Here is a 22267-nt window from a genome sequence, read left to right on the forward strand (position 1 = left end):
AGACCTCTGTAGATAACTGTCTACTGCTTATTTCTTAGGCATCTTTTCTCAGACCAGTTATCTTCTTCTCTGAAAGTGGTACGATGAACCTCCTGCCATGTCGTGGCTGCTCCTCACTTATCAAAAGTTCACTTGTCAATGGCTGCCAGGGTTACACACAGGCAGTCTCTCCTTGCTTCAGGAAAAGAAGCCATTTTGACCCACGGACACCTTTCCTGGTTTTCCAGAGGTTCCACGGGGTCAGGCTTTCCTTCAGGACTGTCATCCATTAATTCCATTATTGATGGTAATCTAGGACTTGGCCATGGCAGTCATCACATGCAACAGCAACCCTGAAGTGTTAACCGATGCTGAGAAGACTACACGACAACAGTGCAGTCTAGTTCAGTTATACCCCACTTGCAGGGGTATTGCAGGGGAGGGCATGCTGATACGGAGTGGCTTCTGGCACCCTGCAAGGTAGTCTACTGTTAATATTGCAGGGCAGAGGTGAGGCTGTGGCTGCTTTGGATTCTCAGTCAAAAATCCCCTATACCTCTGCTTGAAACACAGGTCAATCTATTCCAGTAGCCCACTCAGACCTCCCCAGATGCCAAATCTAGTGGTCAGATGTGTTGCATTTTGAAATGTTCATTTTTTAAAAATGCACATGGAGTCAGATTCAACTTGGAGCAGTTACAGTCATAGAATCATAGGGTTGGAAGGGGCCTGCAGGACCATCGAGTCCAACCCCCAACTCAGTGCAGGAAGCCTGCCTGATTCCCAGGCAGTCTCCCATCCAAGTACTAACCAGGGCTGACCCTGCTTAGCTTCTGAGATCAGACGAGATCAGGCACATCCAGCACTTTGCTCGATGTCATAGAATCATAGGGTTGGAAGGGCCTACAAGACCATCAAGTCCAACCCCCTGCTCAGTGCAGAAAGCCCGATTCCCAGCCGGTCTCCCATCCAAGTACTAACCAGAGCTGACCCTGCCTAGCTTCCGAGATCAGACGAGATCAGGAGCATCCAGCCCTTTTTGAATACTAACTTTTTTTTTTCACCTCCACTCCTCAACCACAGTATCAAATAACTCACGCAAACTAGGGATTCAGTGCAGCGCTGGATACTCTTACAGACAGTTGGGTACATGGTATAATAAGATGGTATGTAATACATGGTGTATATAACACACACACACAAATAAAAATAGCATTCATACACCCCCAGCTCAGCTAGCCCCCAAAGGATGAAGCATCTGAATTCCCAGTGAGGGCACGAGAAAAGTAGATGGTAATTTTTGCAGTGGTGCGGGGAGATCACAGGAACCACTAATCGCACCTTGGGAGAGCAGGTCATAATCTTGGCTCCATAATCTTAGCATGCATGCTAAGTGGACACTTGTGGGGGAAAAATAAAATGAAACGTTGCTTGTGATGGGCTAAATAAATGAACCAAGTTCACATACATTTACTAAGTTCTGTGAGTCACCCACCATGTATTGTCAGTTACTGAGTACTACTGCATGCCCAAACATATTGCGTATTGATTGTGATATCTCAGTTGTACTTAGTGGCCAAGGCTGCAATGCTATGCACACATCCTTGGGAATAAGTTGCAGTGATCCCAGGGGGACTTAATCCTGAGTAAACATGCATAGGATTCTGCAGTAAATGAAGTAATGATATACATAAAGCCATCATGGAAATATGGGCTATCAACCACACCTAGTAGCTGGTTTATCACAGTGCAGTGATAAACAGTGCAGTGTTCTGTTCCCAATTTAATACTTCAAGAAATAATTCTAATTTTGAAATAAAGGTTAACAAAAAGAAATAAAGACCTTGAGAGAGAATGGAACTACAATCATGAATGCTGCATTCAATTCCAAACTGGAGGAAACAGTTAACCCCTCTCCCCCCCCTTTTTTTTTCAGTACCTACAACTGAGACTGAGTCTTTTTTTTTTCCTTGATCTTTTGGAATCTGTAAGAAGTTTAACTGCATCTGAAAAAAAAATCACCAAAGAAAAAAAAATAAGGCATTCTCAAGGATTTATAAGATTGGCTTGGCCTTCTAGTCTTCTGCTTACACCTATCAGCGGGAGGGGAAGAAAGCATCCTAGTTAAACTTATCCAGAAAACAAGAGCTAAAAAGTCTATGCAGAAAAAACAAATTCTATATAGAAAGAAAGAAAAAAAGTAAGAAGTGGTGTAGATTTGGTGGCATTGGACAGACACCACTACATTGTAGAAAATATATGGGTTTGGCATAAATGTGGGTTTCAACATATTTGATGTCTTGTTAAGTATATCAAACAAATCTGGAAATGTATTGTAAAAATAGTGTAGGAAATTACACAGGTAGGTTTGCCACTGAAATGAGAGATCCTATATTACAATAAAGTGAACAGATTGTGTGAAAAGTGCAGCAGTGTCTTATACATAATCTGTTAATTACAGCATGGAATTTGCTTGCAAAGTTTTGGGAAAAAGCAAGAGTGAATGACTGTTGAAAAAGTTCAGTGAAAACAATAATGATAAAGAGTATGCATTTTAAAAAGTTTACTAGAAAAGACTCAATATATATATAACTAGATAGATGGATATATTGGAACAATATAAACTTTTATGAAATGGTCTAACAAGAAGCTTTAAGATTGCCTCTTTCCACTTTTGAAAACACCCCCCCTTTTTTTTCATTTTGTAATTTAGATCATTTCGGGAAGGTGTTTATGAAATTACTTTTTTTCTTTTACAAAACAAAATCCTAAAAAAAAATAATAATGAAAAAAGAGGAGTACTGATGTTGGCCTCAATTCTCTGGATTTCATCATACCTGGATTTCTCTTGTGATGTTCTGCCCTGCCACACAGTCTTGCTCATCGTTGAAAACTCTCTGGAGCGCAACCTTCATGGACACCCTGGCCTGACCCTTCCTCTGTCTCCTCCCAACTAAGAAATAAATTAGTGGGTTGATGCTACTGTTCAGAGAGGCGCAGGCAAAACCAATTACCATTAGCCTGGGAATAGGGAAATAATAAATATTCATTATATGAAACACATTTAGTGGAAAAGCAAAGACGAGGAAGAAGAGGAGTGCAAGCAAAATGGCTGTGATGAGTTTTCCCCACTGGCGTTGTTTTGGTTTACAGCAGACATGGATGAATAAGGTCAGAGTGGAGATGACCATGACTGGTGTAAAAAGGAGAACATTCACAATAAGCTGGTACTGTAGTGGTGACCCTCCAAAGCTTCCAGTCTTGAGGAGAATAAAATGAATTCCAGAGAGCAGGAAACAGAGGATCCATATTAGAGTACACACAATGGTGGATAAGCGTGGTGGCCGGTGGCATCGATGCCACAGTGGGAAGAGGACAGCCACACACCTGTCAGTGCTGATGGCTGCTAGTAGACACTGACCAGCAGAATATGTGAAGAAGAATAGTTCAAAAAATATTAAAAAAAACAGAGAGAGAACGTAAATTCTACTATACAAACTTACTATAGATACAAATGTAGCTGTGGTAATAAGAGAGATGAGGACACCGAAGTCAGCTATGGAGAGGTTCAGGACGTAGGTGGTGAAAGGATTCCACTTAATGCGGAAGCCAAGAAGCCAAATGACACTTCCATTTCCCACAAGCCCCAAAAGGCAGGTTATGACAATGAAGCTGTTGATTATGTTTTGTGGTAGACTATCAAAGAGTTGATAATTTGGATTTCCAGCGACGTTACTTCCATTCGTGTTTTCTGAATCATTCATAAGCAGTACTGGGCCAGCAGAGACACGAAATATATCTATATACTCAGGGCTGTTAAGAGAAAGAGACAAGGGGGAATCAAATGAGATAGCTACAGTGTATACACATAATATTAATGTCTTTATGTTAATATTACTTTGATATCCATCATGTATCAAACCTAGCGATGTATGAGAAATTTGTTTGTTTATTTTTTATGTCAGCTCACACTGGAGAAAATCCAAAATAACTTAATGGAAAAAAGATACAAAGTACAGAATTTGATATATAATATGTGTGTGGGGTGTGTGTGTGTGTGTGTGTTTGTTGGTGTGTATATACTTTTATTCCATGAAATAGTCTGGCACATTTAGGCCCAGAACCATATATTTAGGCCTTCTTCAGGGGATAAACCACCAGAAGAAAGGGAAGCAAAAGAAGAAGTGGCACACTGTAGACAAAAATAATTGTTGCCAAAAAAACCCCATGATTTCTTTTAAAAGAACAAGGAACATCAAGGACATGAGGAGTGATTTTAGGAGGTATATACAGACAGGCTCCCCTTCATGGATCACTGCCTTGTTGTGGCGAAGGGGCTTGCGTAACTCAGTGAAGCCATAAGCTATGCCGTGCAGGGCCACCCAAGATGGACAGGTCATGGTGGAGAGTTCTGACAAAACGTGGTCCACTGGAGAAGGAAATGGCAACCCACTCCAGTATTCCTGCCAAGAAAACCCCATGGAAAGTATCACAAGGCTAAAAGAGATGAGGCTAGAAGATGAGATCCTCAGGTCGGAAGATGTCCAATATACTCCTGGGGAAGAGCAGAGGGAATTTCCAGGTAGCACCAGAAAGAGTGAAACACAACAAAAAAACAGACAGGCTGCAATATCTTACTAAGAGGTCAGGCTCCCACAGGGCACTACTCCGATGGGCACAGTGCCTACTGTAAATGGACTTGCAAGATGACAGAATATGAAGATCAGGCTGGCCAACCTCAAAATATATGCCCTGAGACAATTCACTACTTGTGCTACAAAACGTGTGATTTATGCCATACAATGTGGGGAAACCATCCACGGCTCTCAAATTATGGATAGGAGAGCATCTATGCAATATTACAAATAAGCAGCTTGGTACTCCTCTGGTAGGACATTTTGTAGAGCAAAAGAACTCCATAAAAGATATGGTTTATGCTAAAAAAATGAGAGACCTTGAATTTAATCAGGTATTAGATGGATACAGCTGAATTATTTCATGATAATTATGGAGAGAATGAGGGTTATGTATGCTGCCTTGGATTCCTTGAGGAGGAAAAAAGGTGGGATATAAATGTAATAAATAAATAAACAAACAAACAAACTGCAAATCAAGATACATCACCAGTCACAGGGATTCATCTTGGAGGCTACAATATGTTACCAATATCTCAGAGACATTTGTCAGAGATCTCTGCAAGCAATTTTTAGAACATTGAAGTATGCACAGAATGAACTTGAACTCTTAATACAGGAGGGAAATTATGACTTGATAGGTGTAACTGAAACTTGGTGGGATGACTCCCATGAGTGGAATACAGCATTTGAAGGATAGAATTTGTTCAAAAAGAACAGGAGGAACAGAAAGGGAGGTGGGGTTGCATTATATGTTAAAAATATACATCTCTGAACAGAAATACAGGAAGATGAGCTTGGTAGCCCCATCGAGAGCATCTGGGTTAAAATAAATGGAGCAAAGAATAAAAGGAACCTGGTGGTTGGACTTGTAGGGATGTACAGATTCCCCACCGTCTGTTCTGGTGGGGAATCCCCCCCCCCCTGGAATCCTCTGGAGCGGCTCTGCTCTGCGAGGATTCAGTGGAGCTGCCCGTCTTGAGGGCCGCTTACCTTCTGAACCCATCCCATTCTCCTCTGCGCAGATAGCCCCCCCTTTTTTAACAAATGGCTATTGGCAGGATGTGCCCATAGACTTATATGCAAGATTCATGGCTCTAGTTTGAGTATAAGTCTATGGGCACATCTTGCCATTCACCTTTAAAAAAAAAAAGATGGCAATCAGCACAGAGATGAATGGGACGGGTCCAGGAGCAAGCAGCCGAAGCCATTCCATGCAGAATCCTCCTGGAGTGGAGGTAAGTGGGGCCAAACCATCACGGATTCCGGAGAATCCGCAGTGGATTTCTATAACATCCCTAGGATGGAGTCTACTACCGGCCACCCAATCAAGAAGAAGACAAGCTGAAACTTTTGAAAAGCAAATAGCCAATGTTTCAAGGCAGCGTGATGTAGTACTAATGGGTGACTTCAATTTCCCTCATAACTGGGGATAGCTAATACACTGGAAAGACAGAAACAGAATTCAAAGTGATTTTGATAGGCTGGAGTGCTAGGCAGAAAACAACACAATGACATTTAATAGAGAGAAATGGCAAGTTCTGCAGCTAGGAAAAAGAAAACAAATGCACAGTTACAAGATGGGCAACACTTGGCTCAACAACACTACAAGCGAGAAGGATCTTGGAATTGTTGTCGATAACAAGCTGAATATGAGCCAACAATGTGATGTGGCTGCAAAAAAGGCAAATGCTATTTTGGGCTGCATTAATAGAAGCATCGCTTCCAAATCCCGGGAAGTACTAGCTTCCCTCCACTCAGCACTGGTTAGGTCTCACCTGGTGTACTGTGTCCAGTTCTGGGCGCCACACTTTAAGAAGGATGCAGACAAACTTTAGAAGGTTCATAGGAGGGCAACGAAGATGATCAGGGGACTGGAAACAAAGCCCTAAGGGGAGAGACTGAAAGAACTGGGCATGTTTAGCCTTGATAAGAGAAGAATGAGGGGCGATATGATAGTGTTCTTCAAGTACTTGAAAGGTTGTCACAGAGAGGAAGGCCAGGATCTCTTCTCGATCATCCCAGAGTGCAGGACACAAAATAATGGGCTGAAGTGACAGGAAGCCAGATTCCGGCTGAACATCAGGAAAGACTTCCTGACTGTTAGAGCAATACGACAATGGAGCCAATTACCCAGGGAGGTGGTGGGCTCTCCCACACTGGAGATATTCAAGATGAGGCTGGACAGCCACCTGTCAGGGATGCTTTGACTTGGATTCCTGCACTGAGCAGGGTGTTGGACTTGATGGTTTTATAGGCCCCTTCCAACCCTACTATCCTAATATTCTATGATTATCAGAGTATGGATAAATAATATTTTTAACCTCAATGTCATGTTTAGAAATGTGTATTCATGTGTCTGATTGTCCCTTTCTTCTCTTGGTTTGGCCCCTGAATAAGGCTTAAATATATGGTTCTGGGCCAAAACACATTGGGTTCCTTTATTTTATATATATATATACACACACACACACAAATATATATATATATATTTATATATATATATGAATATATGTGTGTGTGTGTGTGTGCATACGCACACACGTGTGTATACCCATACACATTCAACATCTAAAGCCCTCTCCTGGATGCCTCCTTTGAGGGAGGCTCTGAAGGCAGCAACAAGGGGTGTCTTGGTGGTGGCCCCCCAATTTTGGAATACTCTCTCCAACAAGGCCCAACATTGTTATATTTTCAGCAGGAGGTTAAGACCTTTCTCTTCTCTCAGGCATTTGGCAGCACATGATGAGTTTTTAATCAGGTCCAGGATTTGTCTTATGGCTGATTGTTTAAAATATTTTTTGTTATATGTTGTCTCTGTGCATGCTGTCTGTCTATATGTGTTTCTGTAAATAGTATTACACTTTGTATAATGTATTTTTAATGGTTTCCAATCTTTGTAAACTGCTCAGAGAGCTTTGGCTATGGGGTGGCATTAAAATGTAATAAACAATAAATGATATATATCTGACGTCTTGAGACTTGTCTCTTTTTCCCATTCAGTTTATTTTTCACCTGGTTCACACCTCCCAGTACTGACCAATGTGCACAACTGATGTGTTAATTTGGTGAAAATGTGGAATTTTAAGAAGCTCAATGAGCTCAAGTTTTGTTGATTCACCCATCCCTAATCTTTGGGGTCCACTTCTTGTCCATTTTGAGAGCAGAAGTGAAAAGAAATACTGCCCCCCCCCACACACGCATGCACATACACCCAAATGGTGAGATAAGACATTGGGCGGCGGGGGGGGGGGGAGCTTAGGATTTATCTTAAGAATTAATGTTATAAGGTGACCACGGGGTGTTGTCAGCAGCCTTCGCAGCTAGTACAGTTCCTGGAAATGCCCATGGGAGGATGCCATTAAATAGCCAATAAAATCATAACCAACTAAAAACAGCAGCAGCCAATTCATAAAGCATGCATCAAATCCTCAGAATTAGTGAAAAGGCTAGGTGACACAAAAAAGGGGTTTGAGGTTTGCTTAAAGGTCACCAATGAGCAGAGGGACATATGTCCCAGTAGAGGGAATCCAAAGATATGGGGCCACAGCTGCTAACACACAACAAATGTATGCAGAGAAGAAGCACATGTTTTGCATTTGTAAGGTAACAGGTTCAGTCCTTGGTATTTTGGCATCTCTAGTTACATGGTTTTAGCTAGCAGAATCTAGGAAAGTCGCCCCTCCACATGTGATGCTGGAGAATTGTTGCAGTCAGTGTAACAGAGCAGTGGTAGGAAACCTAATTCCCTCCAAATGTTTTGGACTACAGCTCCCATAATCCCTGACCATAAACCATGCTGCCTGGGGCTGATCGCAGTCCAAAACATTTGGAGAGTACTACATTGCCTAACTGCGCAACAGAGGCTTAGATGGACCTATAAGCTGGAGGTTCAATATCAGGCACCCGCATATATTCAAATAGGTCCCTGATGGGGTGTTGGGCTAGTGCCATGAAACACCAGAGCCATTTATTCCCACCAAGCTCGGCTTCCTATATGGCACAGCTTCAGAATGATCTGGGGAAAGCTTCAGATGGATCAGGTCAATGCTTGGGATGGCGGAGAAATGTGTTTCGGTTCATTTTTTATAAGAACCTATCAAAATTCTCAAATTTCTTCTTATTCAGGATGGAACAAACTTGAGATCTGAAAAAATCAAATCTGGGAGAAACTGAAACTAACAGATTTGTCCATCTAGCTCCAGGGCTTTTAGTGCTTAGCTCTTAAAAATCAGGGTTTCTGACAGGCTCCTCACAGCAGCCAGGTACATCATGTCCCCACTGTGCCAGGAATAGATGAACTTGTTAAATTTGGCCAGTGCACCACTATTCAGTCGGATGGTGAGAATTTTCAGTTTTTGATAAGAATTTACCAAAAATTCACAAATGTCTTCACATTCAGGATGGAAATAACTTGAGGAATAAAACATCTGAATGTGGGAGAAAACCAAACTGCCAGATTCATCCATTCTTAATGCTTGCTAAAGAGGCCGATTGTCTTTTCCAGGAAAAATCATAATCTTCTGAATCAAACGACATCTCTGTAAAGTCCCAACATTTTAAAGCAAAGGCTCACACCCCAAAAATCAATTTGAAAGGAGTTATAGGGGAACAGGTTGACATGAGAGAGAGGAGTATTTATGCAGAGGAGCATTAATAACTATTTGTTCTTCATTGCAAAACACTTCATTTGCTTCACTTTGGTTAGTGAATAGGGATGTACGAAAATCACTTACCTGTTTGTGGATTATGTTTATGGGGGGGGAGGTGTTCCGTCCCTCCCCCCGGAATCCTGGATGGGGGGGGAGGCGCTCCGTTCCTCCCCTCCGGAATCCTCCATGGCTGGCTGTGCTCCACGGCAGCTCTGCGGAGCAGCCAGCCAGGCCCAGCCAGGACAGAGCCGTCTGCAGCCGGATTTCCGGCCGTGGAGGGCTCTGGGAAAACAAAACAAAACCGCGTATGCAAACCACAAAACCACCGCCATTTGCGTACGCCTTTTTTTTTTTTTTACCCAGACGTTTTAGGCTACGTAAAAACTTACATAGCCTATCACGTGTGTGTAAAACAAAAAACAAAAAACTGCAAATGGCGGCGGTGGCAGCTGGTCAGAAGACCAGCCGTGGCCGCCGCCGGAGCCGCCACTGCCCGGAAGATCCGCCCCAGGTAAGTCTCATCCCGGGGGGATCTGCTGGGGGGGCAGGCCGTTCTGCCACAGATTTCGGGGGGGCCGAATGCACTGGCATTCGGCCTCCCCGAGATCCGTGGTGGAATTCTCTGCCATCCCTATTAGTGAACTTACAAACTTTGTTCAAATCACATGTGTGTAACCAACCACAATGTGAATAGATGTAACCTACTAACTTTGTATGTGCCAATGCAGTCAGATCTCAAGAGGGTTCAATTCTTTGTCCCTCCCCCTGAGCCCAATAGTCCTGATAGGCTGATCTCCAATCAATGCCTCAAGGCATTAATCAAATTCCCTAATTTCCCTTACCACCTTTAGTAGGACTATACTTTACTAGGCCTATAGTTACCTGGTTAACAACAGTGCAACTAGGGGAGCAATCCTATGGCCCCTGGGTGAGCATCCCAGGGACCATGGAATTGTTTGGAGTCCACCTTCCAGAGTCAGAGACAGCACTCTGCCCTTGGAAGGGGGAATCCCCTGCCTCCACACAGCTGGCATGGAATAACCACACTGGCTGCCCTCTGAGATCAGAAAAGCAACCTTGCAGGAGGAGGAAAGGGGGCGTTCTGGTGGGCGTGGAGGGGAGGAGACTAGAGGGGGCAGGATGTGAGTTATTTTGAGCCTCTCCCAGCCTCCTTCCCTCCCTCTCCAAAGCATTCTCACTAGATGGGCTAAAAAGCCCATCTAACGAAATCTGCAGGGTAAGAGGATGGGGAGGCAAATGATTGGATGCTTCTGATCACCAAAGGCACAATTGATAGGACTGCACCTAAATTAAGTTACATCCACCCACTGTGGGTACCACTCCACTAGTACAGCAAGGCAGAGTGGCATATGAAATAAATGTCATATAATTTAATGAAATAAAAGTTAATATTATGAAATTATTGGATATCTTGCTTATACCACTAATGAAATAATTTAACAACATAACATACTTACATAATGCCTACTACATTAATGTATTTTTCACCAGAAGATGTATAGGACATATTGCTTTCCATGTCAAAAAATGGTATGATATCTAAACAAAAGAGAGATACAATTTCAGCCAATTTCACTTAGCAGCCAAGATGCCAACCTTTTTACAGTTTTATCATCTTGTAATCATGGAGATAAGGGATTTTAGTAATTTATATCTAAACGAATGCCAGTGTTTCAAGGAAGCTTGATGTAGTAGTAATGGGGGACATCAATTTCCCCAATATTTGTTGGGAGACTGCAAAACATGCCTCCTCCAAGAGATTCCTGTGTTGCTGATAGCTTCCTTCTACAAAAAGTGGAGGAAGGAACTAGAAGATCAGCTATCCTTGACTTAATCCTAACCAAAATAAATGACTTAGTGGATAAAGTAGCAGTTACTAGGGATATCAGATAATTCCACCACAGATCTTGGTGAGGCCGAATGTCAGTGCATTCGGCCCCCCAAAATCCATGGTGGAACAGCCTGCCACCCGCCCACCCCACACAGATCCCTCCTGGGATGAGACTTACCTGGGGCAGATGTTCCAGACGGCGGCAGCTCCAGTGGCAGCGGCAGCGGCTGGTCTTCCGACCGGCTGCCACCGCCGCCATTTGCAGTCTGGTCACTTCTGTGGGTTCTTTCTTTTTTAAATAGATGTGGCAGGCCATGTAAAGACTTACATAGCCTATCACGTCTGGGTTTTTTTAAAAAATGCATACACAAATGGCGGCGGCTACAGCCGCTGCCATTTGCGTTCCTTATTTTTGGCCATCTTAGTCTATGTAAATATTAGGGACGTACGAAAGTCACTTACCTGTACCGAAATTAGATTCACGGTGGGGGGGAGGCGCTCCATCCCTTCCCCAAAATTCTGGCCATGGGGGGAGACGTCCCGTTCCTCCCCCCCGAAATTCTGGCCGGGGGGGAGGCGCCCCGTCCCTCCCGCAGCGAATCCTGGCCGGCTGGGTCTGCAAATTTGTGTCCCTGCATTCAGCCGTGATAGGCTACGTAAATGTTTACGTAGCCTATCACGGCTGAGGTAAAACATGGCTGAGTTAAAAAACAAAACAAAACTGCGCATACGCAAATGGCAGCGCCCATGGGCGCCGCCATTTGCATTCCTTATTTTGGCACGTCTAGTCTATGTAAACATTTATGTAGACTACAGTGAAAATAAGGGGAACACAAATAGTGTAGCCATTTGCGTATGCACGGTTTTTTTTTTAACTCAGCTGTGATAGGCTACGTAAACATTTACCTAGCCTATCACGGTCCTTTTTTTAAAAATCTAGCCGTGATAGGCTACGTAAATCTTTACATAGCCTATCACGTTTTTGTTTTGTTTTTTTAAACTTGGAAATGGCGGTGGCGGCAGCCGGTCGGAAGACCAGCTACCGCAGCCGCCACCGCCGCACTGCCGCCGCCGCCAGGGAGATTCGCCAAAGGTAAGTCCCGTCCCGGGGGCGGGGGGGGGCAGACTGCTTTGCCGCTGATTTCGGGGGGCCAAATCCGCTGGCATTCGGCCTCCCCGAGATTCGTGGCGAAATTCTCTGACATCCCTAGTAAATAATTTATGTTGACTAAGACGGTGAAAATAAAGGAGAACACAAATAGCGCCCACTAGGCTATTTGCGTTCCCCCTTATTTTCGCCGTCTTAGTCCACGTAAATATTTACATAGACTAAGACAGCCAAAAAGAAGGAATGCAAATGGCAGCGGCCGTAGCCACCACCATTTGCGTACGCATTTTTTTTTTTTTTACACCCAGATGTGATAGGCTATGTAAGTCTTTACGGAGCCTATCATGGCTGAATACAGGGATGCAAACGGCGGTGGCTATGGCAGCCGCCATTTGGGTCCCTGCTAGCCAGCAGCTGGATGTCCAGCTGCTAGCAGAGCCAGCTGGCCGCTCTGCGGAATCCCCGTGGAGCGGAGCTGGTTGTCGAGGATTCATGGGGGGAGGGACGGAGTGCCTCCCCCCCCCTTCGGGAAAGATTCCATGAAACCGTAAGTGACTTTCGTACATCCCTAGCAGTTACGGGAACTCTGGGGGAAACTGACCATGTTATACTCGAACTTTTGGTTCTAAAAGAAGCAAACACCAAGTGTAGCCAAACCCATACCCTGGATTTTAGGGAAGCCAATTTTAATAAATTCAGAACAATGATCAGTAAGGTCCCATGGCAAGTGATGCTAACGAGAAAAGGAGTCCAAGATGGGTGGGAGCTTTTAAAAAGGAAATTCTCAAGGCACAATTACAAACAATTCCAACAAGAAGAAAAGGTGGAAGACAACAGAAGAAGCCAATGTAGCTTCACAAAAAGCTCAGAGATGACCTGAAAACAAAAAAGGACACATATAGGAGGTGGAAGGAAGGCCAAGCTACAAAGGAAGAGTATAGGCAGGTAGCACAGAATTGCAGGGATGGCATCAGGAAGGCTAAAGCTGAGAATGAGCTGAAGTTAGCGAGGGATGCTAAAAACAACAAAAAGGCTTTCTTCAGCTACTTGCATAGTAAAAGGCAGAGGAAAGAAATGGTGGTTCAGCTATTAAATAAGGATGGCAAAACGATAACAGATGACAAGGAAAAGGCAGAGGTGCTCAATTCCTACTTTGGCTCAGTCTTCTCCCAAAAGAGGGTCTATGAGCCCCCTGGCAAAGGCGAAGTACAGGCTGAAGGGGCAGGATTGCAGCTTGAGATCGATAGGCATATGGTCAAGGAACACCTAATTACTTTGAATAAGTTCAAATCTCCAGGGCCAGATGAACTGCATCCTAGAGTAATAAAGGAGCTGGCAGAAGAACTCTCAGAACCGCTGTCTATTCTCTTTGAGAAATCATGGAGGACGGGGGAAGTGCCAGATGACTGGAGGAGGGCTAATGTTGTCCCTATCTTCAAAAAGGGTAAAAAGGAGGAACCTGGGAACTACAGACCAGTCAGTCTGACATCAATCCCTGGGAAAATTCTGGAGCAGATGATAAAGCAATCCATCTGCAAGCACCTTGAAAACAATCCTGTGATTACTCGAAGCCAACATGGATTTGTCAAAAACAAGTCCTGCCAGACAAATCTGTTCTCATCTTTTGATCAAGTAACCTCCCTTGTGGACCGTGGGAATGCTGTAGACATCATATACCTCGACTTCAGCAAAGCTTTCGATAAAGTGCCCCATGATATCCTGATTCACAAACTAGCTCAAAGTGGGCTAAATGAAACAACAATCCGGTGGATCCACAGTTGGCTACAGAATCGGACTCAAAGAGTGCTTGTCAATGGGATCTTCTCAAACCGGGGAGAAGTAACAAGCAGGGTACTGCAGGGCTCAGTCCTGGGCCCAGTGCTCTTCAACATTTTTATGAATGACTTGGAGGAGGAGGTGGAGGGAATGCTGATCAGATTTGCAGATGACACAAAATTGGGCAGGATAGCTAATACCCTGGAAGACAGAAACAGAATTCTAAATGATCTTGGTAGGCTGGAGCACTGGGCAGAAAACAACAGAATGACATTTAACAGGGATAAATGCCAAGTTCTGCACCTAGGAAAAAAGAAAACAAATGCACAGTTACAAGATGGGTAATACTTGGCTCAATAATACTACAGGTGAGAAGAATCTTGGAATTGTTGTCGATTACAAGCTGAATATGAGCGAACAATGTGATGTGGCTGCAAAAAAGGCAAATGCTATCTTGGGCTGCATTAACAGAAGTATAGCTTGCCAATCCTGGGTAGTACTAGTTCCCCTCTACTCAGCACTGGTTAGGCCTCATCTGGAGTACTGTGTCCAGTTCTGGGCACCACACTTTAAGAAGGATGCAGACAAACTGGAGAGCGTTCAGAGGAGGGCAACGGCAACGAAGATGATGAGGGGACTGTAAACAAAGCCCTATGAAGAGAGACTGAAAGAACTGGGCATGTTTAGCTTTGAGAAGAGAAGACCGAGGGGAGATATGATAGCGCTGTTCGAGTACTTGAAAGGTTGTCACAGAGAGGAAGGCCAGGATCTGTTGTCAATCATCCCAGAGTGCAGGACACAGAAGAATGGGCTCAAATGACAGGAAGCCAGATTCCGGCTGAACATCAGGAAAAACTTCCTGATTGTTAGAGCAACATGACAATGGCACCAATTCCCTAGGGAGGTGGTGGGCTCTCCCACACTGGAGGCATTCAAGATGAGGCTGGAGAGCCACCTGTCAGGGATGCTTTGACTTGGATTCCTGCACTGAGCAAGGGGTTGGACTCGATGGTCTTATAGGCCCCTTCCAACCCTACTATTCCATGGTTCTATGAATATCAACATGCAAACAGTGAAAGTCATCTAGTCCTGGAATTTCTACACTGAATGAAGCTCATTTAGGCCATACACATAGACGGCATCATCATATAAATAGGGATGGATGGACTCACTTCCATCCAAAATCATCACTCGCTTGCTGAGCCACCTCCCCCACCTGTCCCCGTAGCATCCTGAGCTGCAATTATGCACAAAATGGCAGGGAAGAGGGGAAAACAGAGGAAGAGGTGCTCCCTTTTCAATGAAGAAGCTAAAATCCACAATTACCCAGTACAGCATCTGAAGCCTTCCTATGTGATCACCCCACCAGCACAATTTTGCCCGTTCCCAGCATACTGTCAGGGAGTTATAGTTCCCACCCCGTTTTTCCTTCTCTGGTCACTTTTCCATGAAGAAGCAAAGTGGCTGGGGGAGGGGTGATACACAGTTGCATTTTTGCAAAAATTCATTCTTGCACAATGCTGCTATAGTGCTAAAGCACTATAGTGAACAGCAGCGGCTCTGCCAGCAATATTTGGGACGGTGAAATGCACAACTCCAAAAGCGCTTTAGCAATTTTGAGAGAATAAAGGGTTTCTGCCAGTAATGGCTATGGGGGGAAATGTGCAATTGAGGGTTTTGTCCCAATCCTGCAAACCCCCAAGGGTGTATTTGTGCCAACCCCTTTTTATTGCACCTGGGATTTTCTGCTCCTCTGGGGTAATTGTGCAGGGTTTTGATGGTGCCTCAGGTGCCTCCCAACTAGGAAATGCTGTGTGTCAAGTTTGGCCCCGATCCTGCAAACCTCCAAGGTTTTATAGCCACCACCCCCTTTTTTGTGCACATGGGATTTGTGTTCCTATGGGGTAATTGTGCAGGTCTTTATGTACTGCATGCCTCTCAACTAGAAGAGGCTGTGTGGGAAGCTTCCCCCCCCCCCCGATCCTGCAAACCTCCAAGGTTTTATAGCTGACACACACTTTGTGGTGCACCTTTCTGCACCTTTGGGATATCTGAACCTTTGGGAGTTAAAGCGCCCACCCCCTTTTCCTCTTTATGTGTACTTTTCAAGCAGTGAAGTAACTCAAGATCAGAGAAGCAGCAAAGTTGCACAAGCATCAGAGAAGCAATAAAGTTACACATGCATCAGAGAAGAGGTGAAGTTACGCTAGCAAAGATGACATGATTGGCTGCTGTTTCCGTAAAAGCAGTGTCACGTAGAATGTGGAACAGCCATCATTTTGCACATAATAGCAGTTCTCTGTCAGGACGGGCAGCCCTGCAAGGCTCACCAGCCACTCGCCCAGCCATCCATCAGCTCACTCAGTGCAGCCAGTGGGGGTGGAGGAGGAGGCAGCTCAGCGAACAAAGTCCGGAGGGGCAAGCAGGGTAGTTCTGTTGGACTCCACCCCCTTCCCAGATGCCCATGCAACCCCTACATATAAATAAACCAATAACCTGTAGGAGAGGTCTGCACAGCTTTTCACAGCTTTAAGTTGCTTTATTTGCAATTTGTTTTATTTATTCCTTCCCCTCGATGTCATCCAAACCACATCTGCACATAGTTAAAAAAAAAACTGACAAAGTCAAACAATGTGAGAGACACATCCAAAAATATTCTAGAGGAACAGGAAGTGGGTTGAACCAGCCTTCTTCAAGATACGCTCAGATATAGCACAGAGTGCAAAAAAAAGCAATCTGACTGTGTTTGAATGGACCCCACTTTCATTTTATGTTACCATCCAGAAAACTCAATTTCTATAACAAATTAAATGCACCAGCAACAACTGAGATCAATCTCTTGGCTTAAGGTCTGTTATGACAAATTGGAATTCCTGACTGTTTCCCTATCAGAATCAGCCCAGAAGCAATTAAATTATGCCACAGAGTTCCCATGTTGATCATACCTATGTAGGAATGAATCTGTTCAGCCATTCTTTGTCTTGTCCTTAGTTGTAAATAGGTTGCTTTTTGTTTGGAGACTTTTCTGTCCAGGAGGTTCAAAATGTCAGGCCTAGAAACCAAAAATTAAGGGTGGGGGAAAGAAATGTAGTTATTATGGGGAGTAGAACTTAACAAAACTCTAATGCTCTTCTTATTGGCTAAGTGGCAGGTATGAAGAGTAAAAAGTGCTCTGCAGAGGATGCAAACTCCAAAGACAGAGAAGGCTGAGCAGAAACGGAAAGACTGGAAGCTGCACTGCCAATGGACTTGGACGAGCTGCTGAAGTCACTTTATTGCTAGGTCTTGCTTTAAGGAGGGAAACAGACTAGACTAGGATCAAATATATGTCTCTTTGTGAGCAGAAATGGGGAATAAAGAGATGGACGCAAGTGCTTGGATTGAAATTGGGCCAGATTTATTGAAATATCTGCAAAGGGGAAAACCTAGGACAGGCACAGTACTGTGCTAGCTGCTAGCTAACACTATAATGGGCAAAAACATACACAGCCTGAGGGGTGATGTGACAGCATCGCCGCCCCCAGGACTACCCCTTATGGAGGAGGTAGACTGTCCCCTGTCACCCCCTCCCAGGCAGCAAAGCTCCTGGGTGAGTGAGGTGAGTCAGTCTCACAGGCAACCCTTATCCCCCCGCCGAAAACACGTTCAGGAGGCCTCAGGCATCACCTGTCACCAGAACAGTGCCTCTGAATGCTAACCAACCCTAATCTCATTCCTCTTTGCCCGTCCTAGCCGCCACTGAAATGTGACCTACACTAAACAAGAATTAGACCAAATTTACCAAAAGGACTCACCCAACCCCATTAACAGTGTGAAGTAGGGGCCAATCGGACTGTGAGCCAAAAATTCCTACATGGCCCCCAAAAGGGCAACCAGTTGGAACCCACACTGCTTAAGGGAGGCAGGAGGGAGAGGCAGTTGGGAGGGGTGTGGAGAGTAAAAAGGCCTCTCCGACCTTCCTCTCTCCTAGGGATGTATGAAACACTTACCTGGTTTCGTCCAGGGACATCTGCGGTGGAGGGGAGACACTCCGTCCCTCCCCCCAAAATTTTTGACGGTGGGTAGGCGCTCCGTTCCTCCCCCCCTAGGAATCCTTGATGGCTGGCTCCGCTCTGCCGCCAGGCCGCGGAGCTTCCGGCCAGGCCAACCCGCAGCAGGGCCTCCAGCCACTGCCGGGCTGCTGCGGATGCAAATGGCGTCCTGAGTAGGGGATGCCATTTGCGTTCCTATGGTAGCCCATGATAGGCTATGCAAATATTTACGTAGCCTATCACGGCTAAAGCGGGGACGCAAATGGCCATCACCGCTGGAGCCACCACCAGAGCTGAAAGCTGCAGCGGGAGCCACAGCCAGGTAGGCTCCATTCTGGGGGGGCTTTCGCGGGGTGGTGGGGCGGGTTGCTCCGTTCCACCATGGATTCCGTGGGCCCGAATTCACTGGAATTCGGCCCCTCTGGGATCCATGGCTGAATTGTCTAACATCCCTACTCCCTCCAGTGGCACCACTGGTGATCTGACAATGGAGGCCTACCACGTCCTCTCACCCCCCTCATAACGCCCCCTCCGCAATGGCCAGGCAAGCTGGATGTGGGTATAGGGCATTTCCCCACATTATTTTCAAATCCAAATTGCTCTTATGGTTAACTGTTAAAACTACTAAAACCTTTTAAAAATACCCCCACATACAATTATCTCCCCCTCCGCATAACAGCTCAATGGCTGCCCATCAGAATGTTTAGTAATCTCTAAATTGCTCACTGGTCCCTTCATTTTCACCCCACACCGAATTGCCTTATGCCACTATCCTGTACAGTCATTTGACTGGGTCAGTAAGTAAGTGACAGTGCTTAATGGTCTGTTTAAGTTACCGCCCTATGGTTACTGAGGCCATACTGAAGAGTTGCCCACCAGGCCTTTGGAGATGTCAGAGTGCTCTGGTGTCAGAGCATGCTGACTGGGATTTTCCTAGGGATGGCGGAGAATTTCTCCCCGAAACTTCGGGGGGCCGAGCGCCAACATGTTCAGCCCCCCGAACAAGTTTCGGGGAGAAATTCTCTGCACCCCCCTGCCCCCCGCACCCCCCGGGGACGGGAATTACCTTTGCCGAATGTCCCTCCCGGCGGCGGGTCCGGCCGGCGGTTCGGCAGGTGTTCGTCCGGGGCAGGAGCGGCAGCCGGTCTTTCGACCGGCTGCCGCCGCCGCCATTGCAATAAAAAAAAAAAACACCCCCGTGATAGGCTACGTGACGATTCACGTAGCCTATCACGGCTAGATCTGCAAAGTCAGCCGTGATAGGCTACGTAAATCGTCACGTAGCCTATCACGGGTGACTTAAAAAAAAAAAAAAGCGCGTATGGCTAATGGTGGCCCCCATAGGGAGCCGCCATTCCCGTTCCTTATTTGGTCGCTGTAGTCTACGTAAATCTTTATGTAGACTACAGCGACCAAATAAGGAACGCGAATGGCGGCTCCCTATGGGGGCCGCCATTCGCGTACGCGCTTTTTTTTTTTTTTAAGTCACCCGTGATAGGCTACGTGACGATTTACGTAGCCTGTCACGGCTGACTTTGCAGATCTAGCCGTGATAGGCTACGTTAATCGTCACGTAGCCTATCACGGGGGCGTTTTTTTTTTAAAAAAAAAACTTTTGAGTTCGCAGCCGGGCGAGGCGAGGCGCCTCCTTCCCGGCCTGAATTTCGGCCGGGCGAGGCAGGAAGCCTCCCCCCCGGCCTGAACTTCGCGGGGGGAGCAGCGAAGCACCTCCCCCCCCACCGCGAACAAGCTTCGAGGACAGGTAAGTGACTTTCGTCCTAGATTTTCCTGTCAGTGGAGGCAGGTAGAAAATAAGGACATGCACTTGATAGCTGTGGTGAGGACTACGGGGTGGGGGCAGTTAGTTGGTTTGCTTGCCTCCACTCCTCCTCACGGTGCGGGCTACAGCCCGTGCCATCACAACACGAATGCAATACCTTGGGGGAGAAAATACAGCACACTCCAGTCATCTATGCCTTTCAGAGGCTTACATTTGATGATTCAAATTCAATTCAATCTAGATCATATGATTTTAATCTCTGCTATTTCTTCCTTTTATTGGTTTTATGGTGACTTATATAGCAATTGTTAAATCTGAAGTGATGAAAACCAGCCTGAAATAACATCTGATGGAATGTCTACCCAAAAGATGCTCTATGGTGCTAATCCTCAAAGAGGACCATCATGTAGACACATAGGGACTATGTTTTCCCCGTTTCCTTAGAATCCCCAAGGAGCATCTGGCAGAAAAAAATCCAGCCATCTCCCCTTCAAGGGGTAACTGCTAGGCTTGATTGCCATTTCTTCAACATCCCCAACCTACTGCAACTCACCTCTTTGCCTAGTACCTTTGTCACTGTCCGTCACCTCCCCCCCCCCCCACACACACACTTTTCATTCTGAGACTCAGCTAGGGATGGACAACTCTGCCTATTTGGGTTTCTCTCAGTTTCTAATTTCTCTAATTTTAAATTTGGTTCATCCCAATTTTGAGAATTTTTGCAGTCTTAAATTCAGTTTATGCTGAACTTTGAATTTTTTAAAGAAAGTTTTCATGGAAATTTGTAGGCATTTTTGTGTACATTTCTCCTTATCAAAGCACTTTTGTACATACACATTTTTTGCTGGTATTTTCCCTTATATAATGCATTTTTGAACTTTTTTTCCAATAACATATGCATTTTAGTGTCTGCATTCCACTAACATGCACATTAATGTAGGCACTGTTTGATCGGAGAACCTCTTTGCAAATCTGGAGAAAGGTGAATTTCAAAGCATAACTGCCTTTTGGTATACATATTGTTTTGATGCTGAAAAAGTGGGCAAATCCACATGAAAATGCAAACCAAATGAATTGCTACCCCATCCCTAGAACCACCTCATAAACATCAGTGGGGTTGAGCTAACTTTGCCTTTTGCCTGGGGAATCTCTACAGCCCTCCTTCTGGAAAGATGCATGCCCTGGCATGCAAACAGACACTTCACCTTCTGTGTCAGATATGCGAGCTACATTAGGATTCCTAAATGTAAAGGACCAGTTAGACGCCCCATTCTGGTAGTTTGAGGTACAGCTCCCTTTTCTCTATTCTCTTTATATTGATTATGGCTTGACATTTGGGGCAGGCTACTACTTTATACTTTCAGAAGCTGCTGTACTCATGAACCTAGCCTACTATCCATGCTCCAAAATGTTAAGGAGGTTCGCTGAAACCATCTTCGCTTGCCCATTATAGTCGCATAGCTCTGAGATCAGACCAGCCTCAAAGCCAGGGCAGGAAAAGGTTGCAGCAGCTGCTATTCTGTTTTTAAGTCTCCCTACCCTAAGTGGAAAATAGCCTTAATGGTGTTCCTTTCCCCCTGCTGAAATACATGACAGAATCCCAGTCACAATGATACAAGCTCAAACGGCACTGCTGACAGCCCCAGATGTACCTGTCGGTTGGTGGAAATGCCAGGTGTGGTCCAGCAGCCTCTTTTCAGATCAAAGGGACTCCAGACACGTTGATGTCCTTCATCAATTTAGTTGGCCTATTTTTGATGTGCCTGAGCTTGATGTGCCTCTTGTCATGAAGCAGAACTTGTTATGCTGGAACTGCCCACATTCATAGTGGGGTGGGGAAGTGGAAGTTGCTTAATATTTCCATTTGAACCCAGAGAGACAAACCATTACTGTAAATGCCAAACAGAGGATGCTACGGAAGAAGGGGGAGGCATGTGGGAGGCAGGGGGCCTTCTGAGAAGCTGCCAGATTTAAAATCAACCGACTTCCTGTTGGAAGAATGACAACAGAAGAATAGCGCTGGAGGGAGGTGTTTTGGTGAGGAGATGCGTATGCATGCAGGGGTTAACTAGACTTTGCACTCTAAGCCTTCAGGGATAAACTGAAACTTAATCCAGACAAGATGAAGGTCCTGTGGGTTGGGAAACCAACTACTTCGGATTAGGGGTGTATGAAACCTACTTACCCATCTGCTGAAGGGGTCTGCGGGCAGGGAGGCGATCCATCCTTCCCCCCGGATAGGCTCTTTGCCTATCACGGCAAAGAGCAGGGACGCAAATGGCGTCTGAAATGCTGGACTCCATTTGCATCTGCAGCCTGGCAGTGGATGGCTGGGGAACGAAGACGAAGGACCCAGACCAGCCGCTGCCAGGTAGGGATGTCAGAGAATTCTGCCACGGATCTCGGGGATGCGCTGGCATTCGGCCCCCCCGAAATCTGTGGTGGAACAGCCTGC

At 45.4% G+C, this 22267-nt stretch overlaps 1 protein-coding gene across 3 annotated transcripts; it reads right to left on the reverse strand.

Moving 5' to 3' along the window:
* Positions 1-1091: 1091 nt before the first annotated feature.
* On the reverse strand, positions 1092-21573 carry LOC146346559 (mas-related G-protein coupled receptor member H-like). 3 transcript variants are annotated; one of them, XM_084847955.1, is made up of 4 exons: positions 21465-21573; positions 16947-17053; positions 10744-10825; positions 1092-3792 (listed from the first exon to the last, which is right to left on the reverse strand). In XM_084847955.1, exons 2-4 carry the CDS (start codon positions 16972-16974, stop codon positions 2811-2813), a joined length of 1092 nt encoding a protein of 363 aa, XP_084704081.1. In that variant the 5' UTR covers positions 16975-17053; positions 21465-21573; the 3' UTR covers positions 1092-2810. The 3 variants fall into 3 exon arrangements, with proteins under 3 accessions (XP_084704081.1, XP_084704082.1, XP_084704083.1); XM_084847956.1 differs by lacking the exons at positions 16947-17053; positions 21465-21573 and adding an exon at positions 11580-11760; XM_084847957.1 differs by lacking the exons at positions 10744-10825; positions 16947-17053; positions 21465-21573 and adding an exon at positions 9350-9547 and having other exon boundaries at positions 2535-3792.
* Between the last annotated feature and the right edge of the window lie 694 nt (positions 21574-22267).

Source organism: Heloderma suspectum, chromosome 4 (genome assembly GCF_057233095.1).
Source record: "Heloderma suspectum isolate Gila_16-S chromosome 4, 16-S_ref, whole genome shotgun sequence".
In the NCBI taxonomy this organism is placed as follows: domain Eukaryota; kingdom Metazoa; phylum Chordata; class Lepidosauria; order Squamata; family Helodermatidae; genus Heloderma; species Heloderma suspectum.